At 44.3% G+C, this 17,162-nt stretch overlaps 4 protein-coding genes across 4 annotated transcripts; 2 read left to right on the top strand and 2 right to left on the bottom strand.

The window, feature by feature from the left end:
• The first annotated feature begins 713 nt into the window (after window positions 1-713).
• Window positions 714-6,000, top strand: nit2 (nitrilase family, member 2). Its single transcript, XM_041934739.1, has 10 exons — window positions 714-939; window positions 1,105-1,223; window positions 1,537-1,657; window positions 2,380-2,468; window positions 3,467-3,560; window positions 3,647-3,721; window positions 3,797-3,875; window positions 4,041-4,139; window positions 4,911-4,966; window positions 5,085-6,000. The coding sequence occupies exons 1-10, from the start codon at window positions 912-914 to the stop codon at window positions 5,183-5,185; spliced, it is 861 nt and encodes a 286-aa protein (XP_041790673.1). The 5' UTR covers window positions 714-911; the 3' UTR covers window positions 5,186-6,000.
• On the bottom strand, window positions 4,594-10,730 carry LOC121605018 (ICOS ligand-like). The gene is made up of 5 exons (XM_041934737.1): window positions 8,615-10,730; window positions 8,196-8,519; window positions 7,834-8,118; window positions 7,359-7,532; window positions 4,594-6,010 (listed from the first exon to the last, which is right to left on the bottom strand). Exons 1-5 carry the CDS (start codon window positions 8,766-8,768, stop codon window positions 5,937-5,939), a joined length of 1,011 nt encoding a protein of 336 aa, XP_041790671.1. The 5' UTR covers window positions 8,769-10,730; the 3' UTR covers window positions 4,594-5,936.
• gtpbp6 (GTP binding protein 6 (putative)) lies at window positions 10,103-14,049 on the top strand. The gene is made up of 10 exons (XM_041934736.1): window positions 10,103-10,972; window positions 11,461-11,598; window positions 11,682-11,752; window positions 11,832-11,962; window positions 12,077-12,147; window positions 12,232-12,390; window positions 12,483-12,691; window positions 12,797-12,945; window positions 13,371-13,523; window positions 13,604-14,049. Exons 1-10 carry the CDS (start codon window positions 10,612-10,614, stop codon window positions 13,728-13,730), a joined length of 1,569 nt encoding a protein of 522 aa, XP_041790670.1. The 5' UTR covers window positions 10,103-10,611; the 3' UTR covers window positions 13,731-14,049.
• On the bottom strand, window positions 13,793-16,669 carry si:dkey-66a8.7 (PI-PLC X domain-containing protein 1). The gene is made up of 6 exons (XM_041934738.1): window positions 16,435-16,669; window positions 15,865-16,001; window positions 14,922-15,050; window positions 14,688-14,843; window positions 14,424-14,607; window positions 13,793-14,336 (listed from the first exon to the last, which is right to left on the bottom strand). The coding sequence occupies exons 1-6, from the start codon at window positions 16,514-16,516 to the stop codon at window positions 14,089-14,091; spliced, it is 936 nt and encodes a 311-aa protein (XP_041790672.1). The 5' UTR covers window positions 16,517-16,669; the 3' UTR covers window positions 13,793-14,088.
• Between the last annotated feature and the right edge of the window lie 493 nt (window positions 16,670-17,162).

Consider the following 17,162-nt stretch of genomic DNA (forward strand, 5'->3'; position numbering starts at 1 on the left):
CTTCACATTAAAAGTTTTGGACCTTTCCATAAGCTCCAGCAACGTGCCGTGCAGTGACTTTACCACCATCAGTTTGAATTATAGTTGTTTTGTAACCTTGCGTGTTGTTTTACTGGACCTCCTTTATTCTTCCGCTTTATTTTACACGTTGATGCGTTTGCTAAATTCTCCTCCGGTACAGCGGGTGGCGGTATGTAGAATACTGGCTGTAACACTGAGTGGCAAGCCGCTCAGTCAAACGGCCAATTACAGAAGAAGAAGAAGAAGAAGAAGAAGAAGTAGGAGCAGTAGTACTAGGAGCAGTAGTAGTAGTAATTTGTGCAAGTATCTCATCAAATTTAATTTAAATTAAAATTTCTTTAATTTAAAGAAGCTAACTTGTCCTTATTGACAGTATTTATACCATCTCTCCCATCTGTTATCACCCTCTCATACCAACTGTCTCTCTTGCCAGTAGCGTCTCTCAAAAACAGTGCTGTTAACATAACCTTCAAGTCATACAGAAATACCGTAAGTGCTGAATTTAAGTGCACTGTTGTGTTTTTATTTAAATAGAGCCGAGATGTTAACAACATTTCACTTTAATTCAGGTTATCTGATTCACTTAATGTAGGAACCAGCCAACCCGATCCTTGTTGCTCGGATATATTAAAGCAAGTGTTGACCCGGTGCTGATTTTATATTTCACTGTGTGTCCTGGGTGTGAGTTAAAGGTCTTGAGACAGCCCGGGGCGAGGCGCCGGATTATTTTCCTTATTCTCAAATCCCATTGTTGACATGCATGTCTGTGTCAACACTGCCGGCGTCAGGACTGCAGACTAAACACAGACTCTTATTTTGAAAGTCGAGCACCCACCCGGAATCACATGCTCTGTCTGCACTCTGACACCGAGCAGGACTGATCTGCATACATGTCCGCTGTGACGAAAGCGATGTCCAGTAAGTACAAACTTCTCTGCTTGTTTTACTGAGGTTGCAGCAGACTAACATGCACATACATTATACTTATAGATAATTAATGAGGAGCGCAGTCTACAAGAGCCTCCTCCAAGTGTTAACACTGCACCGTTATTAAGTTAAATCAGAGCTCTCTTGTCTGGTCAGAGTTCCGTCTCGCTGTGGTCCAGCTGCAGGTGACGAGCGTCAAGGCGGACAACCTGAGCAGAGCCCGGCGGCTGGTGCAGGAGGCGGCGGGACAGGGCAGCAAGGTGGTGCTGCTGCCGGTGAGGAGGAGGAGGGTCTCTAGTGTGGGGGTAGTAGAGGAGAGACCTTTTGACCCTGCATGGTCTCTCTCTCTCTCTCCTGCAGATGGTTGAAGTATTGACCATACTGGTTGTCAGGGGTCAGATTATGGCGTGTTGCTGTGTGTTCAGCTCGATGCACGTGAAGAGTAAATGCATCAAACTCCTGTTTTCATTGTTGATTAATCGATTAGTTGCTTGCTCTATGAAATGCCAGAAATGGTTCAAGATGATATGATCACCGGTGTCTGAAGAGGTCAACCAGCAGAGTCTCTGTCACCTGTCCTTGATGCAGGAGTGCTTCAATTCTCCTTATGGAACCAGTTTCTTCTCTTCGTACGCTGAGAGGATCCCAGGAGAGTCCACACAGGTGCTGTCCGAGGCGGCGAAAGAGAACAAGGTGTACCTAGTGGGAGGTAGGAAAGCACCTCTGGCTGCACTGATGTTCACACCACGGTCCATACAGGACTGGAAGCAGTTTCCCACACTGAAAATTTACATTTGAAAGTTAATCGTGATGATAATCCTACTGATAATCCTACTCTGTGCTGAACCTTGGAAACCTCCAGGGTAGATTTACAAAACAGTATTATGTGGTGATGTTAGAAGTGTTTCAGCTTTGTGTATGAAAATCAGTTTGTTTCTGAAGATACTTGATATGTCAAATAGCTCTAAAGACAAGAACAGACTGAAGACCAGAGGAGAGTACAGGAGTGAACGTAACTGCCATTATTTCTTTTATTCTGTTATGTCAAGATCAAGTCTTTGTTGTTTTCTTGAGATAAAGTCATTTTCCTGTGATCATAGGTTTATAAGCTCATTATCTTGACAAAACAAAGGTTGTGTTCTTCAGTTAATGAGAGCCGAATCAAGAGCCGGGCAGTCGTGTAAACAGCAGCAGAGTTAATAAATGATTTATCTCAACTGGCAGTAACAGCTTTAAAACTATGGAAAGTTACTCAGTAGATGGAGCTGGAAATAAATAGTGGAGGAATGAACACAGAAGGGGGTGAAGCATCACTGACACACGCAGGAAGGTCGCAGCGTGCTGAGCTTTAAGGCAACAAGGCTTGTTGCTATTGGTTGAACAGTAAAAAATCATACAAAAAGTGTGATCATGTGACTTTTTGTTCACCAGGATCCATCCCCGAAGAGGACGGTGGGAAGTTGTATAACAGCTGTACAGTGTTTGGGCCTGATGGAGAACTGATCCTTAAACACAGGAAGGTACGTTTGCATCAAATACAAGAATCTGCAGCCCCGATTCCAACAAGCTGCGACGCTGTTTAAAACATAAATAAAACAGAATGTGACAACTTGCTGATCCTTTTTGACATATATACATATATACATTTTTTACTGATGTATATAATTTTTTACTGCTTGCTATTTCAATATTTTATTATATATAGTTTGTTCTTACAGTCACGGTACACTTTATTTTCACTGCCATTTGCTTTTGATATTCTTATTTTGATATTCATTTGCATTTGATATTCCTTTTGTGCAATACTTTTTACTACTGTTTACTATTTGGCTATTTTATTATTTTGTTATGTATATAATCTTTTTACTGCTCGCTATTTTTATATTTTTATTATGTATAGTTTGTTCTTTATAGTCTTATTTTCACTTATTTCACTGTGTGTAATGCTGCTGCTGCACTGCAATTTCCCAGCTTGGGATAAATAAAGTATATCTATCTATCTATCTATCTACATAAACTCAACTGAAAACAACACAAAGACAATATATTTAATGTTTTTCCTCATCAGCTTCATTGATTTTTGTAAATATCTGCTTATTCTAAATTTAATGCAGCAACATGTTTTAAACAAATTGGGACAGGAGCAACTAAAGACTGGTAAAGATGTGGAACGCTCCAACAACACCTGTTTGGAACATTCCACAGGTAAACAGGTTGATTGGTAACAGGTGATAGCATCATGATTGGGTATGAAGGGAGCATCCTGGAAAGGCTCAGTGGTTCACAGCGAGGATGGAGCGAGGTTCAACACTTTTTGAACCTATGATTGTGTAAAGGAGATTAATACATGAGCTCAGGAACACTTCAGCAAACTGTTGTCAGTGAACACAGGTTGTTTGTAAATGAGGAATTCTGTTTTAATTTATGTTTTACACAGAGTCCTAATTTCTTTGGAATCAGGGTTGTATTTAATGACCTCACAGACATTCACTCATCTTTCAATGTTTCCTCCTTCAAGATTCACCTCTTTGACATCGACGTTCCAGGAAAAATCCGCTTCCAGGAGTCTGAGACGCTGAGTCCAGGCAACAGTTTGTCAGTGTTTGAAACACGTAAGTGACGTCTCCGACTCCCGTCTTCTTCCCTGCGGTTGGACGAGCATCGTTGTGACGCGTCTCCTCTGTAATTCCCCCCGCAGCGTTCTGTAAAGTGGGTGTGGGGATATGCTACGACATGAGGTTTGCAGAGCTGGCGCAGCTCTACAGCAGGAAAGGTAAGCGGCTGGTTGTTCGCGTGGGGTTTTTATTGTGGTGCAGGACAGTTGATCAGCTTGTCCTGCTGTCCTCAGGTTGTCAGCTGCTCGTCTACCCTGGAGCCTTCAACATGACGACCGGTCCGGCCCACTGGGAGCTCCTCCAGAGGGGGAGGTCAGAGTCCCAAAAACAACTTCTGAAAAATGTTTATTAAAGTGAACCAAATATCTTACACAGCTGTTAATTCATGTCACCCATGAGACAACGTGATGCTCAGAACTTCATCCATCCTTCACCATGACGTCCATGGCATTGATGTGATTATCGTCTCCTCCGCAGGGCGCTCGATAACCAGGTGTACGTGGCCACAGCGTCTCCCGCCAGAGATGAAACTGCTTCATACGTCGCCTGGGGTCACAGCACGGTTGTTAGCCCATGGTACAGTAAGCTCGCGTTGCCGGTTGTATCCTCTGACCGGCTCATAGTGTGACTGTTGAATGAAAGGGAAGCGCAAGCAGAGCAACAACAAGCCGGTGGTGGCAAGAAAGTGCACGACAGGTGAAGAGGACAGGGGAGGGGTGCATGTGAGCGTCCATACGTGAAGAGGAGACAGAAAGGGAGGCTGTGAGAGGGCAGGCAGAGTCTGAGGGGGGTTGCTTTTAACGAGGTAAAAATACTCCATTACAAGTCAAAGTCCTGCATTAAAAACTTCACTTCAGTCAAAACGCAAACATATTATGAGAAAAAAAGTCTCCTGTGAAAGCGACATCGTTCTCTCTCATTCTGTTAGATTCATTATCATATTATCAAATTGAAGTTTAACTGCTTTATATGCACTGCTGATGAGTTCAATCTATAACAGTGCATCAGATTTAATAAATGAGCATGCCTGTCATTATACAGTAATAAACTTTATTTGTCCAACACATTTCATACAGGAATTGCATCTCAAAGTGGTTTACAAGAAAGAAATCACATGCACCAAGTGAGTGCTTTACACAGAAAAGATGTCAAGTAAAAGTAGTGGAGTAGAAGTACAAGTAGCATAAAATGGTACTAAGTAAGTACTCAAGTAAAGTAAATGTACTGATGACGGGTGTCGGGGTCATATCGAAAGCTTTTGTTATCCAGTAAGGACCAGCTGTGTCTTCTGGTGTCAGTCTGAGTGTGTTGTTGCAGATTTGTGATCGCTGCAGTCTGTGTTTGCAGGGGAGACGTCATCTCAAAGGCCGGACCAGAGGAGGCCGTTATTTACGCCGACATCGGTGAGTGCTTGTTTCTGCGGAATCCAGGCGTTTCAGACTGAATCTGATTCCACAGAGAGTCTTTGTACAGGTGTGTCTGTGTGCCTCTCTGCATCCATCCTCTGTGATCTGTTCCCAGACCTGCAGTACTTAGCCGACATCCGGCAGCAGATCCCGATCACGGCCCAGCGTCGGGGCGACCTCTACACGGTGGCGTCTGTGCAGGAGGGATCGAGCTGAGCGAGAGAAGGAGCGAAGGAACAGACGCCAACATCTCTGCCGCATCAGAGTCGTCTTCCCTCCCGAGAAGCACGAGACGTGATTGTCTTAATTGTGGAGATGCGGTTTGGATGGTCGTTAATTCGCCGACGGCAGCGTGTTTGGCGCGGGTGGCTTCCTCAGGATGGAGCTGTGGTTTGTTCTGTGTCATTTCTGCTCCTCAAGTGAGCAGTTAATCAAAAGTTGATCAGAGGGAAATTGTGGTAAGCAGTTAATTGTTTGCAGTACATCATTTTTCATGTAAAAGTAAACATTTTCTGGTTAGAGCTTCTCTAATGTGACAGTTTAAACCCTTTCATTAAGTTTATCTGATCTCAATCAGTTTCAGATTACTGGAATTTTTCTTGACCAAATGCTCCATTTAAAAAAATATCTATATTTTTGAGCTCTTTCTCTTTTGTGGCTCATGACAGATTGCACTGATTGTCTCACTAGATTTTGAAATGTAGGAAATACTCAAATCGTCGACACGTTTTCTGTCCTGATGGAAAAACGTCGACAGCTCTGGAAAAAGCTGAAATAAAACGTCTCCGTGAATGAGTCTGAGCGTCTTTATGAAAGCTTGAAGCGACTCCTCGCTGCGAGGAGCAGGAGGTCCGGTAAACACAGCAGAACAGGAAGTGGTGATATGTTACAGTGTCTGTTTAAAGCCCCTCCACGACATTCATATTTACAGGTCAGTGCTCTGTTGAGAACTCGTCTCCTGGTGTCTTCACACGTCGGTCTCTTTGGGCTCCGGCTTCATCGCCTCCGTCTCCTCCCTGTACCGGTTTCTCCATTTGTATCCTGACAAAGGCAAACATTCACGTCAGTGGGAGCAAAAGACAAAAGCATATTTACACACGAGACTTAAATTAGTGTCGCTGAATGTTTGACACCAGCCATGTGATCAACAGGTCAATAAAATCATTCAGGAGGACTGCTCTGATTGGCTCGTGGCCCCCCCCACGTGGCAGAGATCTAGTTCTACACAAACCTGATCCACACCCTGATGGGAACGGTTATATGCTGAACATCATTATTTCCTCTTATGGGTTGTTTGTTCAGATTGTGTTTTCAGATAATGTGACATTAAATTCCACATTAGGAAAAGACTAAATGAGCTTCATTAAGATTCCCTCTAAAGCAGATTTAAGGATGAGAAACATTTCTCCAGTCCACCAGTTCAAACTATAAGGCACTAGTTTCCAACCTGGGGTTCAAGGCCCCTCCAGGGACCCCAAACACTTTGAAGGGTCACCACAGTTACATTAACATAATGTAAATTTTTTAAAGTATTTTCTCATTTCTTTCTTGTGAAGTCGTGGATATTTTCTTCAGGCCTCTAAGATTAGAGTAAAACAACAACATGGTTGAACTGTTCACGTCCACACTGAGGCCACAACCTGTGATGAGCTGCCACAAGTTCACAAACCTGCAAGCCAACCAGGCAGGAACACACGTTTGATGTCACGTTTCCATCTCTTGTGGGGACATTACATAGAGTTACACTCATTTCCTGCAGACCTAAACCAACCCAAACCGCAGCGGTTGACTGATGTTAGGAGAGCAGAGCGGCCGACGGCTGATGTGACATGTTTTTATTTTGCATCATGATGAAAAACAGAATATAATATTAACAAATGAGGCACGACCGCTGAACTTAATAAACATTAATTTAACACTAATGTTATTGTCTCTGTTTGCTTAAGTCTGCACTCTGTCTGCAGTGCACTCAATTAAAAAAATAAGTATCAGCTGCATAAACACCCTCAGGTAATCAAACTAAACTGTAAAAAACCCTCATGAACAAACGTTTCAGCGCACCTGAAGCAGCAGACAGAAACGTCTCTGTGCTTCTGAGAGAGAATGAAAATCTGTAAACTTAAAAAGATAAATACTGTCGGTGCACACAGCTGCAGCCAGCACAAAAAAAATGGTTGTCAGGCATTTGTTGTTGAATCAACCTGATTAATGGACCTACAGATTAATCATTATACCACTAATCCTAAACTTAACCCAGGTCTTCACTCTGAAATTTAGAGATTTACGTTATGGGATTCAGCATTTTGGTGCCCATGAAGCTTCCAGACCCCACAGGGTGTATAAGTTTCAGGCCTGCTGTGATGATGTGCCTCCTGCAGCAGATGCTCACCTCTGTTTCCCTGGTGCTGGTACTCGCGCTTCTTCCTCTTGCTTATCCGGTCCAGGTGAACCTGGTAGGCGACCCCCACCACCACCATGACCCCGACCACCGCGCACAGAGCCGTGCTGAAGATCCACATGGCCTCCGATGCCCTGCTCACCACCGGTCTGCCCTTCGCTCCATCTCAACACCGACAAGAACCAGAGAAGAGTGAGCGGCTGGTGACCCACTGGAGTGTGTGAGGCCGAATGACTGAATGATTGAGCTACAACGATTAATCGATTAGTTGTCAAATATTAGACTTATAATTAATAAACTAGGATACTTGCTGGTTTCTTCACTCCTCTGTGACAGAAAGCTGAATATCTTTGGGGATTTGGGAAACACTGATCAATGTCTTTCACCATTTTCTGACATTTTAAAGGCCAAACAACTAATCGATTAATCGAGAAGATAATCGACAGGTGAATCTCTGATCACTTACAGCTTGTGGACGTCAGGGTCTCGTTCATGGGCTGGTTTTCTATGGTGCACGACACGATGGCGTCCCTGGAAATGTTGACCGTCAGGTGGCTTGTGATGTTGTACAGACGGGAGTCTGGGAGTGATGCTGCCAGGGTCCTCACGGAGCCTTCGGGGGGCCTCTCCGTGTTGTTGATGAGCCAGTGAACTGCAGGTTCAGGAAACCCGCCGCTGGAGTGACAGAAGAAGGCCGTCTCCTCGCCCTGCGCCGCCTCCTCCCTCTGCAGCTGCGGGGGGCTGAAACGGGCTGCAAACAGCCCCCACAGAGAGGGGTTAGCTCCGTGAAACACTCTCCTCATTACTTCCTGTGTGTCTGACACTGACCTGCTATCCTGAGGCACGCCGTGCACAGCGCAGCACTTGGCTCTCCTCCTGAAACCAGGACCAGACTGTAACTCATATTGTGCTCCTTCGGATCGACTGCGGGCAGCTCCAGAGAGAAGTTTCCCGTCTGTGCGGCGTCAACCGGGATCTCGGCGCTGTTGGCGCTCAGCCTCTCCACATTCTCACTGTTCCTCCACACTGACCTGAGCACCACTTCATCGTCTCTCCTCCACTCAATGGAAAAATTCACCAAGCCAATTAGTTTAGGGTAGAAGCAGGGCAGCGAGACCGGCCGTCCGACTACGCCGAGGACGCACTCCTCGTCTGTAGAGGAAGAAGTGAAACCATCAGATTAGTGAGCGTCAGAGGAGAAAGTTATCTCAGTGTGTGACATGTATGATCCGACAGAGTCATCTCACCCGAACAGGAGCAGAAAGTGAGGAAGCAGAGCAGCAGTCCTGTGCGCCACAGCGCCACCGGCATCGCCCGCTGCGGACACTTTTGCGCACCCAAGACGCACAAACGATCCAAAAATACGATCCTCTTTACGCTGGAGAACAAAGATGAGCCCATTGCTAATGTACAAGCCCTCTAACTCTGCTCCTGGTCTGCTGCTCGCCCCCTTTCACCGCTCAGGTCGTACGCACACCTTTCCTCACTCAGGGAAGTCACGGTCAGTCATGTTGCGGCTTGTTGTGCCATACCTGCGCTCCCCCTCTCTCTGCTCTTCTATCTTTTAAATTATTTAACAGATATTGAGTCCTATACGGCAATTCATCAAAAAGCAGACCTCTCAGTTTCCACCAGCGTACATCCTGTTAGGAGCCACATTACGGAGGGTGGTCCGACCAGTTTGACCCGTTTCCAGGTCACACACCCACAGGCTGCGTTGAGGACAGCACCAGACACCGGGTGTAAACTGATATTGATTAAAGAAGGTGTTTAATCCTACAGAACACATTCATACAGCTGCAGATTATTGTTTTTTGTCTGTTTGTCTGTTTGTGTGTTTGCTTTTAACAATCAGCACTTGGATTGTAAGATTGTTGTGCTCGAAATACAAAATCTCAATTTTCCACTATAGTAATAAATTGTTTTGAACGTTTCATGCAAGACGAGAAGGTTGATACAGCAATGTTTTGCTGGCTAGATATTATTTACACAGATTTTACAAAACTATTTAAAAACGATTGAACTTCTTTATTAAAACTATTAATTGTAATCAAACTTGACTTCCTGAAACTGTATTCCTACTTTTACACATTTCTATGTCTATTTCTTTCTTCTTCTTCTTTTTTTTTACTTTAACTTTTGGTAAAGTTTGTTATTTTCTTACTATTTATTTATTTTGCTTCTTACCTCAAATTAGCAATCTGTTTTCAACAGTATGGTAATTTCAAAAAAATCTGTATGTCCCTCTCTACTTATATCTTCATACATTAATACAGAAAATATAAAATCATCTTGATTTATATATAAATCATCATATATAATTCAAGCATTGGTCATAAATTTATCAAACACCTGGAGGAGCTTTTGGCTTTTATATCGCTGCTGGAGCTTCATTACAAAAAGAGTGAAGCTGAAATTAAATAAAAAGTATTAAACTAAGGAAATGCCGTAAGGACACAATGCTAAGATAATCATAAATAAACGGACGCTGAAGTTAAAGGTGCATTGACTCAGTAGTCCACCAGGGGGCAGAACCGGTGAGACGATGGTGAAAACAAAACATTTTGTGTTGTTATTTTATTTTGTTTTTTCGTTCGTATCAGAGGAAATTTAATGATCCATCTGCTAAATTGTTTTGATTTACGGTTTGTTGATTTTCAATAAAGATGTAAAGAAAATGCTGACAAAGGAAATGACGTAAACCGGAAGAGAACTTAACTATCCCTGTTTTTCTTTCTCCAGGCAGCTTCATCCTCGCAAGTTAGGTAAAAAAAAGTGTCACTCAAGTGGATTTACCTAACAGACACAAGCCTTAACCATCGTTAAATCCATATATTCAACCACTGAAACCGCTTTAAACAGCTTGGTTGGTAGAACAGGCTGTGGTTTTATACACAGCCTGGGAGGAAACGTTGCCTGCAAGACTAAACTCTGGGCGAAAATACTCAAGGTCAAACACGACATCAGGAAGCTAACATGCTGTCTATTACAGCATAAACAGAAAACTCTGCCTTAAGCTATATCTATGAAGTGTGAAAGAAGTTCAGGCAGAGCATCAACAACAGGCTACTTCTCGCTACAGCAGGTGGCAGTGTGCGCTCCCCGGGCTGCCTTGTGACCCCTCAGCAAGCGCGAAGAAGAAAATGTCACCGGTGAACGGCGTGAATCAGTGTAAGTTAGCTCCTACTGTCTGAGATCTGAACGCAGTCCCGATGACGGCAGCCGCGGAGCTTCTGGAGGAAACATGACACCCCTGAGGAGGATTCAGTCATGGCTGCCGCTCCTGCAGCGACCCTGTCCGAGAGCAGCTCCGACGACCCGCACACTCCTCCGCACTCCCCACCGTGCAGCTGCAGCCAGGGCCGCCTCCCCCCTGCAGAGCAGGCCGTTTGCACTCTCTGCGCGGAGGCTGAGGAACACGGATGACTTCGGCGGCGGATTTACCGAAGATGAGGAGGAGGAGGAGGAGGATGAAGATTTCATTGACGACAGCGAGGTGGAGGAGCTGTTTCAGCTTCCTGCAGGCATCGCAGAGGGTCAGCACAGGGTGTTCATCGTTCACCCTGACGTGAAGTGGGGAAGCAGGAAGCAGCACCTGACCACCGGTAACAAGACAAGGTGTCCTGCCAGAGAGTGATCATCTGCCAACAGCTGATTCCCATCTGTTTTAAACATATTTAAACTGGTAAAAATGGGTGGACTGGTTACAGTCAAGCAGCTAAAATAATGCAGAGGCATAAGGATAATTGCAAAAGAGATCAGAAGAGATATTTTATATATAACACATCCGTAAATCATGTAAAATACAGTGTAGTTACCAAATATAGGCCTACACAAGGACATTACACATATTAAGCACATATAAACACTGAAACAATAGTATGGTATTGCTTATAATCATGTAAACTGCAAGCACTTTTTTTTTGCCACAATTGTGATTATTCAGTTACAAGAAACCTTAAAGTTTCACAAAGACGGACCTTTGCTATGACCACGGACATAAAGCTATGTATGTTTGCGCGTCAGGACCAGATAAAAGCAGCTGTAGACGTATTAACTGGGTGATCTCTCACTCCTGCTGCTTTCTCTGCAGCTGAGCTGATGATGGCCGAGGCCGTGGGGCTCGTCAACACGCTGGACAACTGGAGAGTGGTGGACAAGATCATCCTCTCCACCAAGACACCAGAGAAGAAGAGGATATTTGGCAAAGGCAACTTCCAGTCTCTTACAGGTGCGAGCCGTCCTGCGTCCGCCTGTGAATCTGTGCATGGAGGCGGCGAGTGTCTCCTCATCTGTGCTTTCTGTCCCCTTCAGAGAAAATCAGGAAAACGGCAGGAATCACTGCTGTGTTTGTGAACGTCGAGCGTCTGTCTCCTTTGTCCGAGGTGAGCTCACCTGAAAATCGCTTTCTGGCTGCGCAGGGAAAGGTTTCATGCACCGACGGCCATTTTGTCATCCATACAGAGGGAGCTGGAGGAAGCCTGGGGGGTTAAAGTCTTTGACAGATACTCAGTGGTCCTCCACATCTTTCGTTGCAACGCCAGAACTAAAGAGGCTAAGTTACAGATCTCTCTGGCAGAGATCCCCTTGTTGAGGTAATTTTGCCCCCTCAAAACATCCCATCACATGTTTTCCCCCCAGTTTGAGCTAAATGATGTTTTTGTTATTACCCACTTGGATTATAAAACGTCCTCATCCGATGGCCGCAGATCTCGTCTGAAAAATGAAATCGCCCACCTGGACCAGCAGGGTGGAGGATCGAGGTACATCGGAGGTTCAGGTAACGTCAAACACCTGAGTGATGGGTGCGTCAATGAGCTGGCCTGTCAGAAAGCAGCTTCAGCTTTCTGATTGGTCGTTACAGGTGAGACCCTGCTGGAGGTCCAGCAGAGACTGCTGAAGGAGCGGGAGATGAAGATTCGCTCAGCGCTGGAAAAACTGCGGAAAAAGAGGCACCTGCTGCGATCTCAGCGCAAACACAGGGAGTTCCCCATCGTCTCTGTGCTGGGTTATACCAACTGTGGTGAGACTGGAAACGGCACTGGTTCACTGGTTTGATACTAAACATTTAGGGTTTCAGTTTCACAATGCTGACATACTTTTCTGTTTGTCCAGGAAAAACGACTCTGATCAAAGCACTGACCGGTGACGGCGGTCTTCAACCCAGGAACCAACTTTTCGCCACCCTGGATGTCACCGTCCACGCCGGCCAGTTACCAAGTCACATGACAGTTCTGTACGTGGACACCATCGGCTTCCTGTCCCAGCTGCCTCACCAGCTCATTGACTCCTTCTCTGCCACCCTGGAAGATATTAAACACTCAGTATGTACCAGATATAACGGCTGTTTGTTGTGAAACGCAGGCGGCGTTTCAGTCACTGTTTGAGTAGAGTTGCTGACTCTGTGCTCGTCTCTCTGGACCCTCCAGGATCTGCTGGTTCACGTCAGAGACATCAGTCATCCAGAGACGGTGAATCAGAAGGTGAACGTTCTGAATGTCCTCAAGAACCTGCAAATCCCCGACAGGCTGATGAGCTCCATGATAGAAGTCCACAACAAAATCGACCTCGTTGACCAGTAAGAGAAAACGACATGTGTTCAACATCGATTTGAAGACTTTCAGAGATCTTTTAAATTCCATTTAGAATAAAAATAAGACCCAAGATGATCATTGAGGGGAAAAAATGGAAATGTAGGCATCTGTTGAGCAGCTTTAAGGATGTAGAAGATGAACTGTATGATTGGTGGAATGTCTCAGTGCAACCTTGCATTAACAAAACACAAAATTTGACAAACGCAACTGAATTAAGGTGATAAAATGCCACATTTAACTCCTCAAAACCAGATCAGACATAGTGATTGATTTCCCAGGATGCTGGGTAATGTGTATCATTATGAGTGGCATCATTTTATTGACCTTTATGTGAATGGGGGTTGAGCCAGATCTTGGTTTAGTCTTTAGAAGAAAAACAATTCAAATTATTTCCTGTTGTTCCTATCAGCTATCAGTTCACAGAGCCCCACGTGCTGCCCATATCTGCCCTGGAAGAGCGAGGCCTGGATGAGCTGAAGAACGCAGTGGAAGAACAGATCGTGAACTCGACGGGAAAACACATTTTAGACCTCGAAGTTGACCTCAGCACTCCGCAGTTAAGGTGAGAGCTGTTTTTCCTCACTGCGTTTTTAAGCTTAGAATAAGAGACCATCCAAAGTAAACGTGCACCTTCATCCACAGTTGGCTGTACAAGGAGGCCACAGTCCAGGACGTGCGGGTGAATGCGGACGAAGGCTCGGCCGTCGTCAAGGTCATCATCAGCGCCGCCGCTTATGGACGCTACAAGAAACTGTTTGCAGGCAGATAGCAGAGTAGGAAGAAGAGCGATCCTGCTGCAGCTCTGAAGAAATGACTGCTCCATGCAAACTGTACCACTAACAGTGTATGTATTGTACAGAATATTAAAATATTTGAAAATCTCATTTAGTAAAAGAATGATGTTTCTGCTTGTAAACATACAGTGCATATAAAATGCAAATTACAGCTTTAGACTATACAGATTTTTTTGCTGGAAAATACAGATTTTTTTCAAAACATTTCTTTCAGTTATAATAAATGAAGGCAAAGGTGCAAATATATTCAAAAAAGAGAGGAGATGAGGTATGTTGTAGCTGCTTTGGGATCAGTTCCTGAGGAATAAAATCACAGTTAATAATGTTTTTTTATCAGACGCCGTTCTTCTGTAGAAGTTTTTGGTTCAGTGCAATGACCAGAGAGCAGAGTGGAAGTGGACCCACAAAGTCTCCTGCGATGATATTCAAGCTGTCGGGGTCTGATCCAGGTTTCTGCTCCTGCAGCCATTTCCTCAAACACTCCCAGTTACTGAAGGTCAGCGTCCGCAGGGATTGCTTCGGGTTCTCGGTGATGTAATACCTGTCGGCTGTCAGGTTCAGGCCGGAGACGAAGAAGCCGTCTGGGAAAAAAACAGACAGCTTAGTATGTTCATGAAAAAGCAAGAGAGTGACAGAAAAGACACGTGAGCCAAAGTCACAAAACCCACCTGGACGTCCCAGGTCTTTGTTCCAGTCCAGGAAGTTGATCACTCCCTGTGCTGTGCGCTGGTTGGCCCACCAGTAGGGGATGGCGGGCCACAGCTCCTGATGTCTCACCGCCATCTGGGAATCATAGGACAGGATGACCTGGTAACCAGATGCCCACAGACTCCGCAAGGTCAGGGCTGATTCCTGTGGAGGGGAAGGTTGGCTTGTGTGAGGCACTGAGCTGCTTTCAAACCGTAAATCAGCTGCACGAGGAGAAAACTAACCTTCTGGGGGCACAGCTTCGAGCCAAACAGCTTCTTCAGGGAGAAAATGAACGCTTGATGGAGTTTGTCATTAATTCCCTCAAAATGGCTGCAAGCAAGGATGACAACCTCCTTTGGGTGAGACTCCAGCCAGGCGGCAACTGACACCAGTGTTTCCTGTAGAGGAAGAACATTTACTATGAACACACTGGAAAAGCCCAAACTGGATGTTTAACTTAACATGATTATACTCACCAAAACCGTTAGATGTGTGTAGATGACGTGCGTGAAGTACAGGTCGCTGGAGGAGTCCTTGGGTTTGTGCGCAACGCGGAGATCGAAGAACCGAATCCCCATCGAAAGCTGCTCCTCGATGCTTTTGTCCTGCGAGGAAGAGCGATTCAGAAAACATGAGCAAAAACACTTTTAATAATGATAATAAACTCTTTTTGTGTAGCACCTGTCATACAAGAAAAGCAGCTCAAAGACATCACATAAAATGCAAAAAAAAAAAAAAAAGCATAAACCAGGGATGGAAAGTTAATGAAAAATAAAATGGAGAATAAAACTTTACAACCATAATTCCATGAGACACGTCTGGAGACTGCATATAAAAAAATGCTACCTCTTGGTAGGAAAATCATTTAAGCCACATTTATTCAGTACACTTGTGCTTAAGTGACTCTTCCCTTCACTTTTAATGTGGTGAATCATCAAAATGTCACAATCACTTAAAGCTGCTATAATCAATATTTTTACAGTGACAATGGATCAAACCACCGTGTGTGTGTGTGTGAAAGGGGTCAGTTGTGATAAACCCTAAGAGAATTATCACCTGACTCTGTAGTTCCCTCAGATCTGCAGAGCGTTTCAGTATCTTTTAGCTTATTATTTTGGTTTTCTGTCCCAGAAACTTCTCTGTTTTGGTTCACTCATCAGGCCTGTTTCCAGCTGCAGTTAGGCAGTTGGGTTTGTAGTTTTTTTAAGTGGGAAAAAAACTACAAACCACAAAAAAAAAAAAAAAAAACCATCTCACTGGGCCTCCAGACCATCCTGTTTGGCTGCCTAACTGACTTCTGGGACGCTGAGTTCAACAACAGCACAGCAGTACCTTTTTAGTCCGATAGGGGTCCTCACACCATTAAAAACACACCTTGACTGGCTGCTGCTATACTTTACACATGTATACACTACATACCTGTGTTGTAGCCCATCTAAAAATAACAGGTCGCGTAAAGCAGTAGAAAAGTCCATCCAGGAGCCTGAAAAGGTCCGATTCAGACGGGATCAAGGGGGAGTTTATGTCCAGGCAGTAACTCATAGCATCATGGCTCCCTGGATTAACGAGTGAGAATAGACACATTTAAAGTTCCTCGTACCGACTCTGAAAATGGGAAAAGTGGTTTTTAATACCAAAAACATAAAAAAATAACTTTCATTATTCTTTTATTCTTGTAAATACATCTTTACCAACTAATTAAGTAAACTAACACAGGTGATCAGAAAACAAGCAGATGCAGGAGGCACAAGAAGTCAAATAAAAATAAAAGAAGAAGACATGCACAGTCAACATAAACCGTCCAAAACGCAAAGATATTCAGTTTCTTGCCATAGAAGAAAAACAGCAATATTCACATTCACAATAAAGGCTGGAATAATAAATGACCTGAATGTCTATGTTTGCTGCATTGTGGTCTTTATAGGAATAATATTCTGCCCTTGTAAATTACTACAGCAGTAGCAAAAGTGTTGAAAGTTTGAGATATACCAGGGATGGCCAGGTTTGTCAGAGGGGTGTCCCACAGCTCCTCGGGTAAAGCTGACATCCAGTCCTGGCAGCTGAGATCCATGTCGGACAGTCAGTCACAGACCTGCAGGAGTCTCGCTAAAACCCGATCTGAGAGCCGTGTTCAGGCTCGTCATCATGTGATCGAACCTGTCCTCTTCCTTTATCCAATTCCTTTAAATGATCGACCATAAACTACTCGACAAAGGAGGAGGAGGAGGAGTAGGAGGGAGATGATACTCTGAAGTTCCTGGTTCTTCTGTGCTGTTGAATAACCGGTAATGTTACGTTACACTGCGCCTCAAGTGCAGCACTTCAGCTAATGCGGGAGTTCCGCTGTTTAATGAGTCTGCGGGAAAACGGGGCCACTTATATTTCTGTAATGTAATATGTAATATGTTATGTGTGAAAACATTATTTACACATAGACTTAGCGTACACACTCCTTCATCGAAACACTTCCGGCTTCGTTGCCATGACGTTTGGAAGTGGGCGGAGTGAACATCAAACCGGAAGTTGAGCACATCATGCAGAAAACTCAAAGATTCAGGTTTCCGTGCAGAAAACACAGCAATGGCTTGTAAAACCACAACACTTTTCTAAACTATTAGGCGTGTACAATATATTTGCAGTCAACGTTTATTTTTCATTTTGAAGCTAAATGAAATGATAAACAAATGTATGGGCATCATCAGTAAAGCTGTAAGATG

The sequence above is a fragment of the Chelmon rostratus genome, chromosome 4 (genome assembly GCF_017976325.1).
Source record: "Chelmon rostratus isolate fCheRos1 chromosome 4, fCheRos1.pri, whole genome shotgun sequence".
NCBI lineage: Eukaryota > Metazoa > Chordata > Actinopteri > Chaetodontiformes > Chaetodontidae > Chelmon > Chelmon rostratus.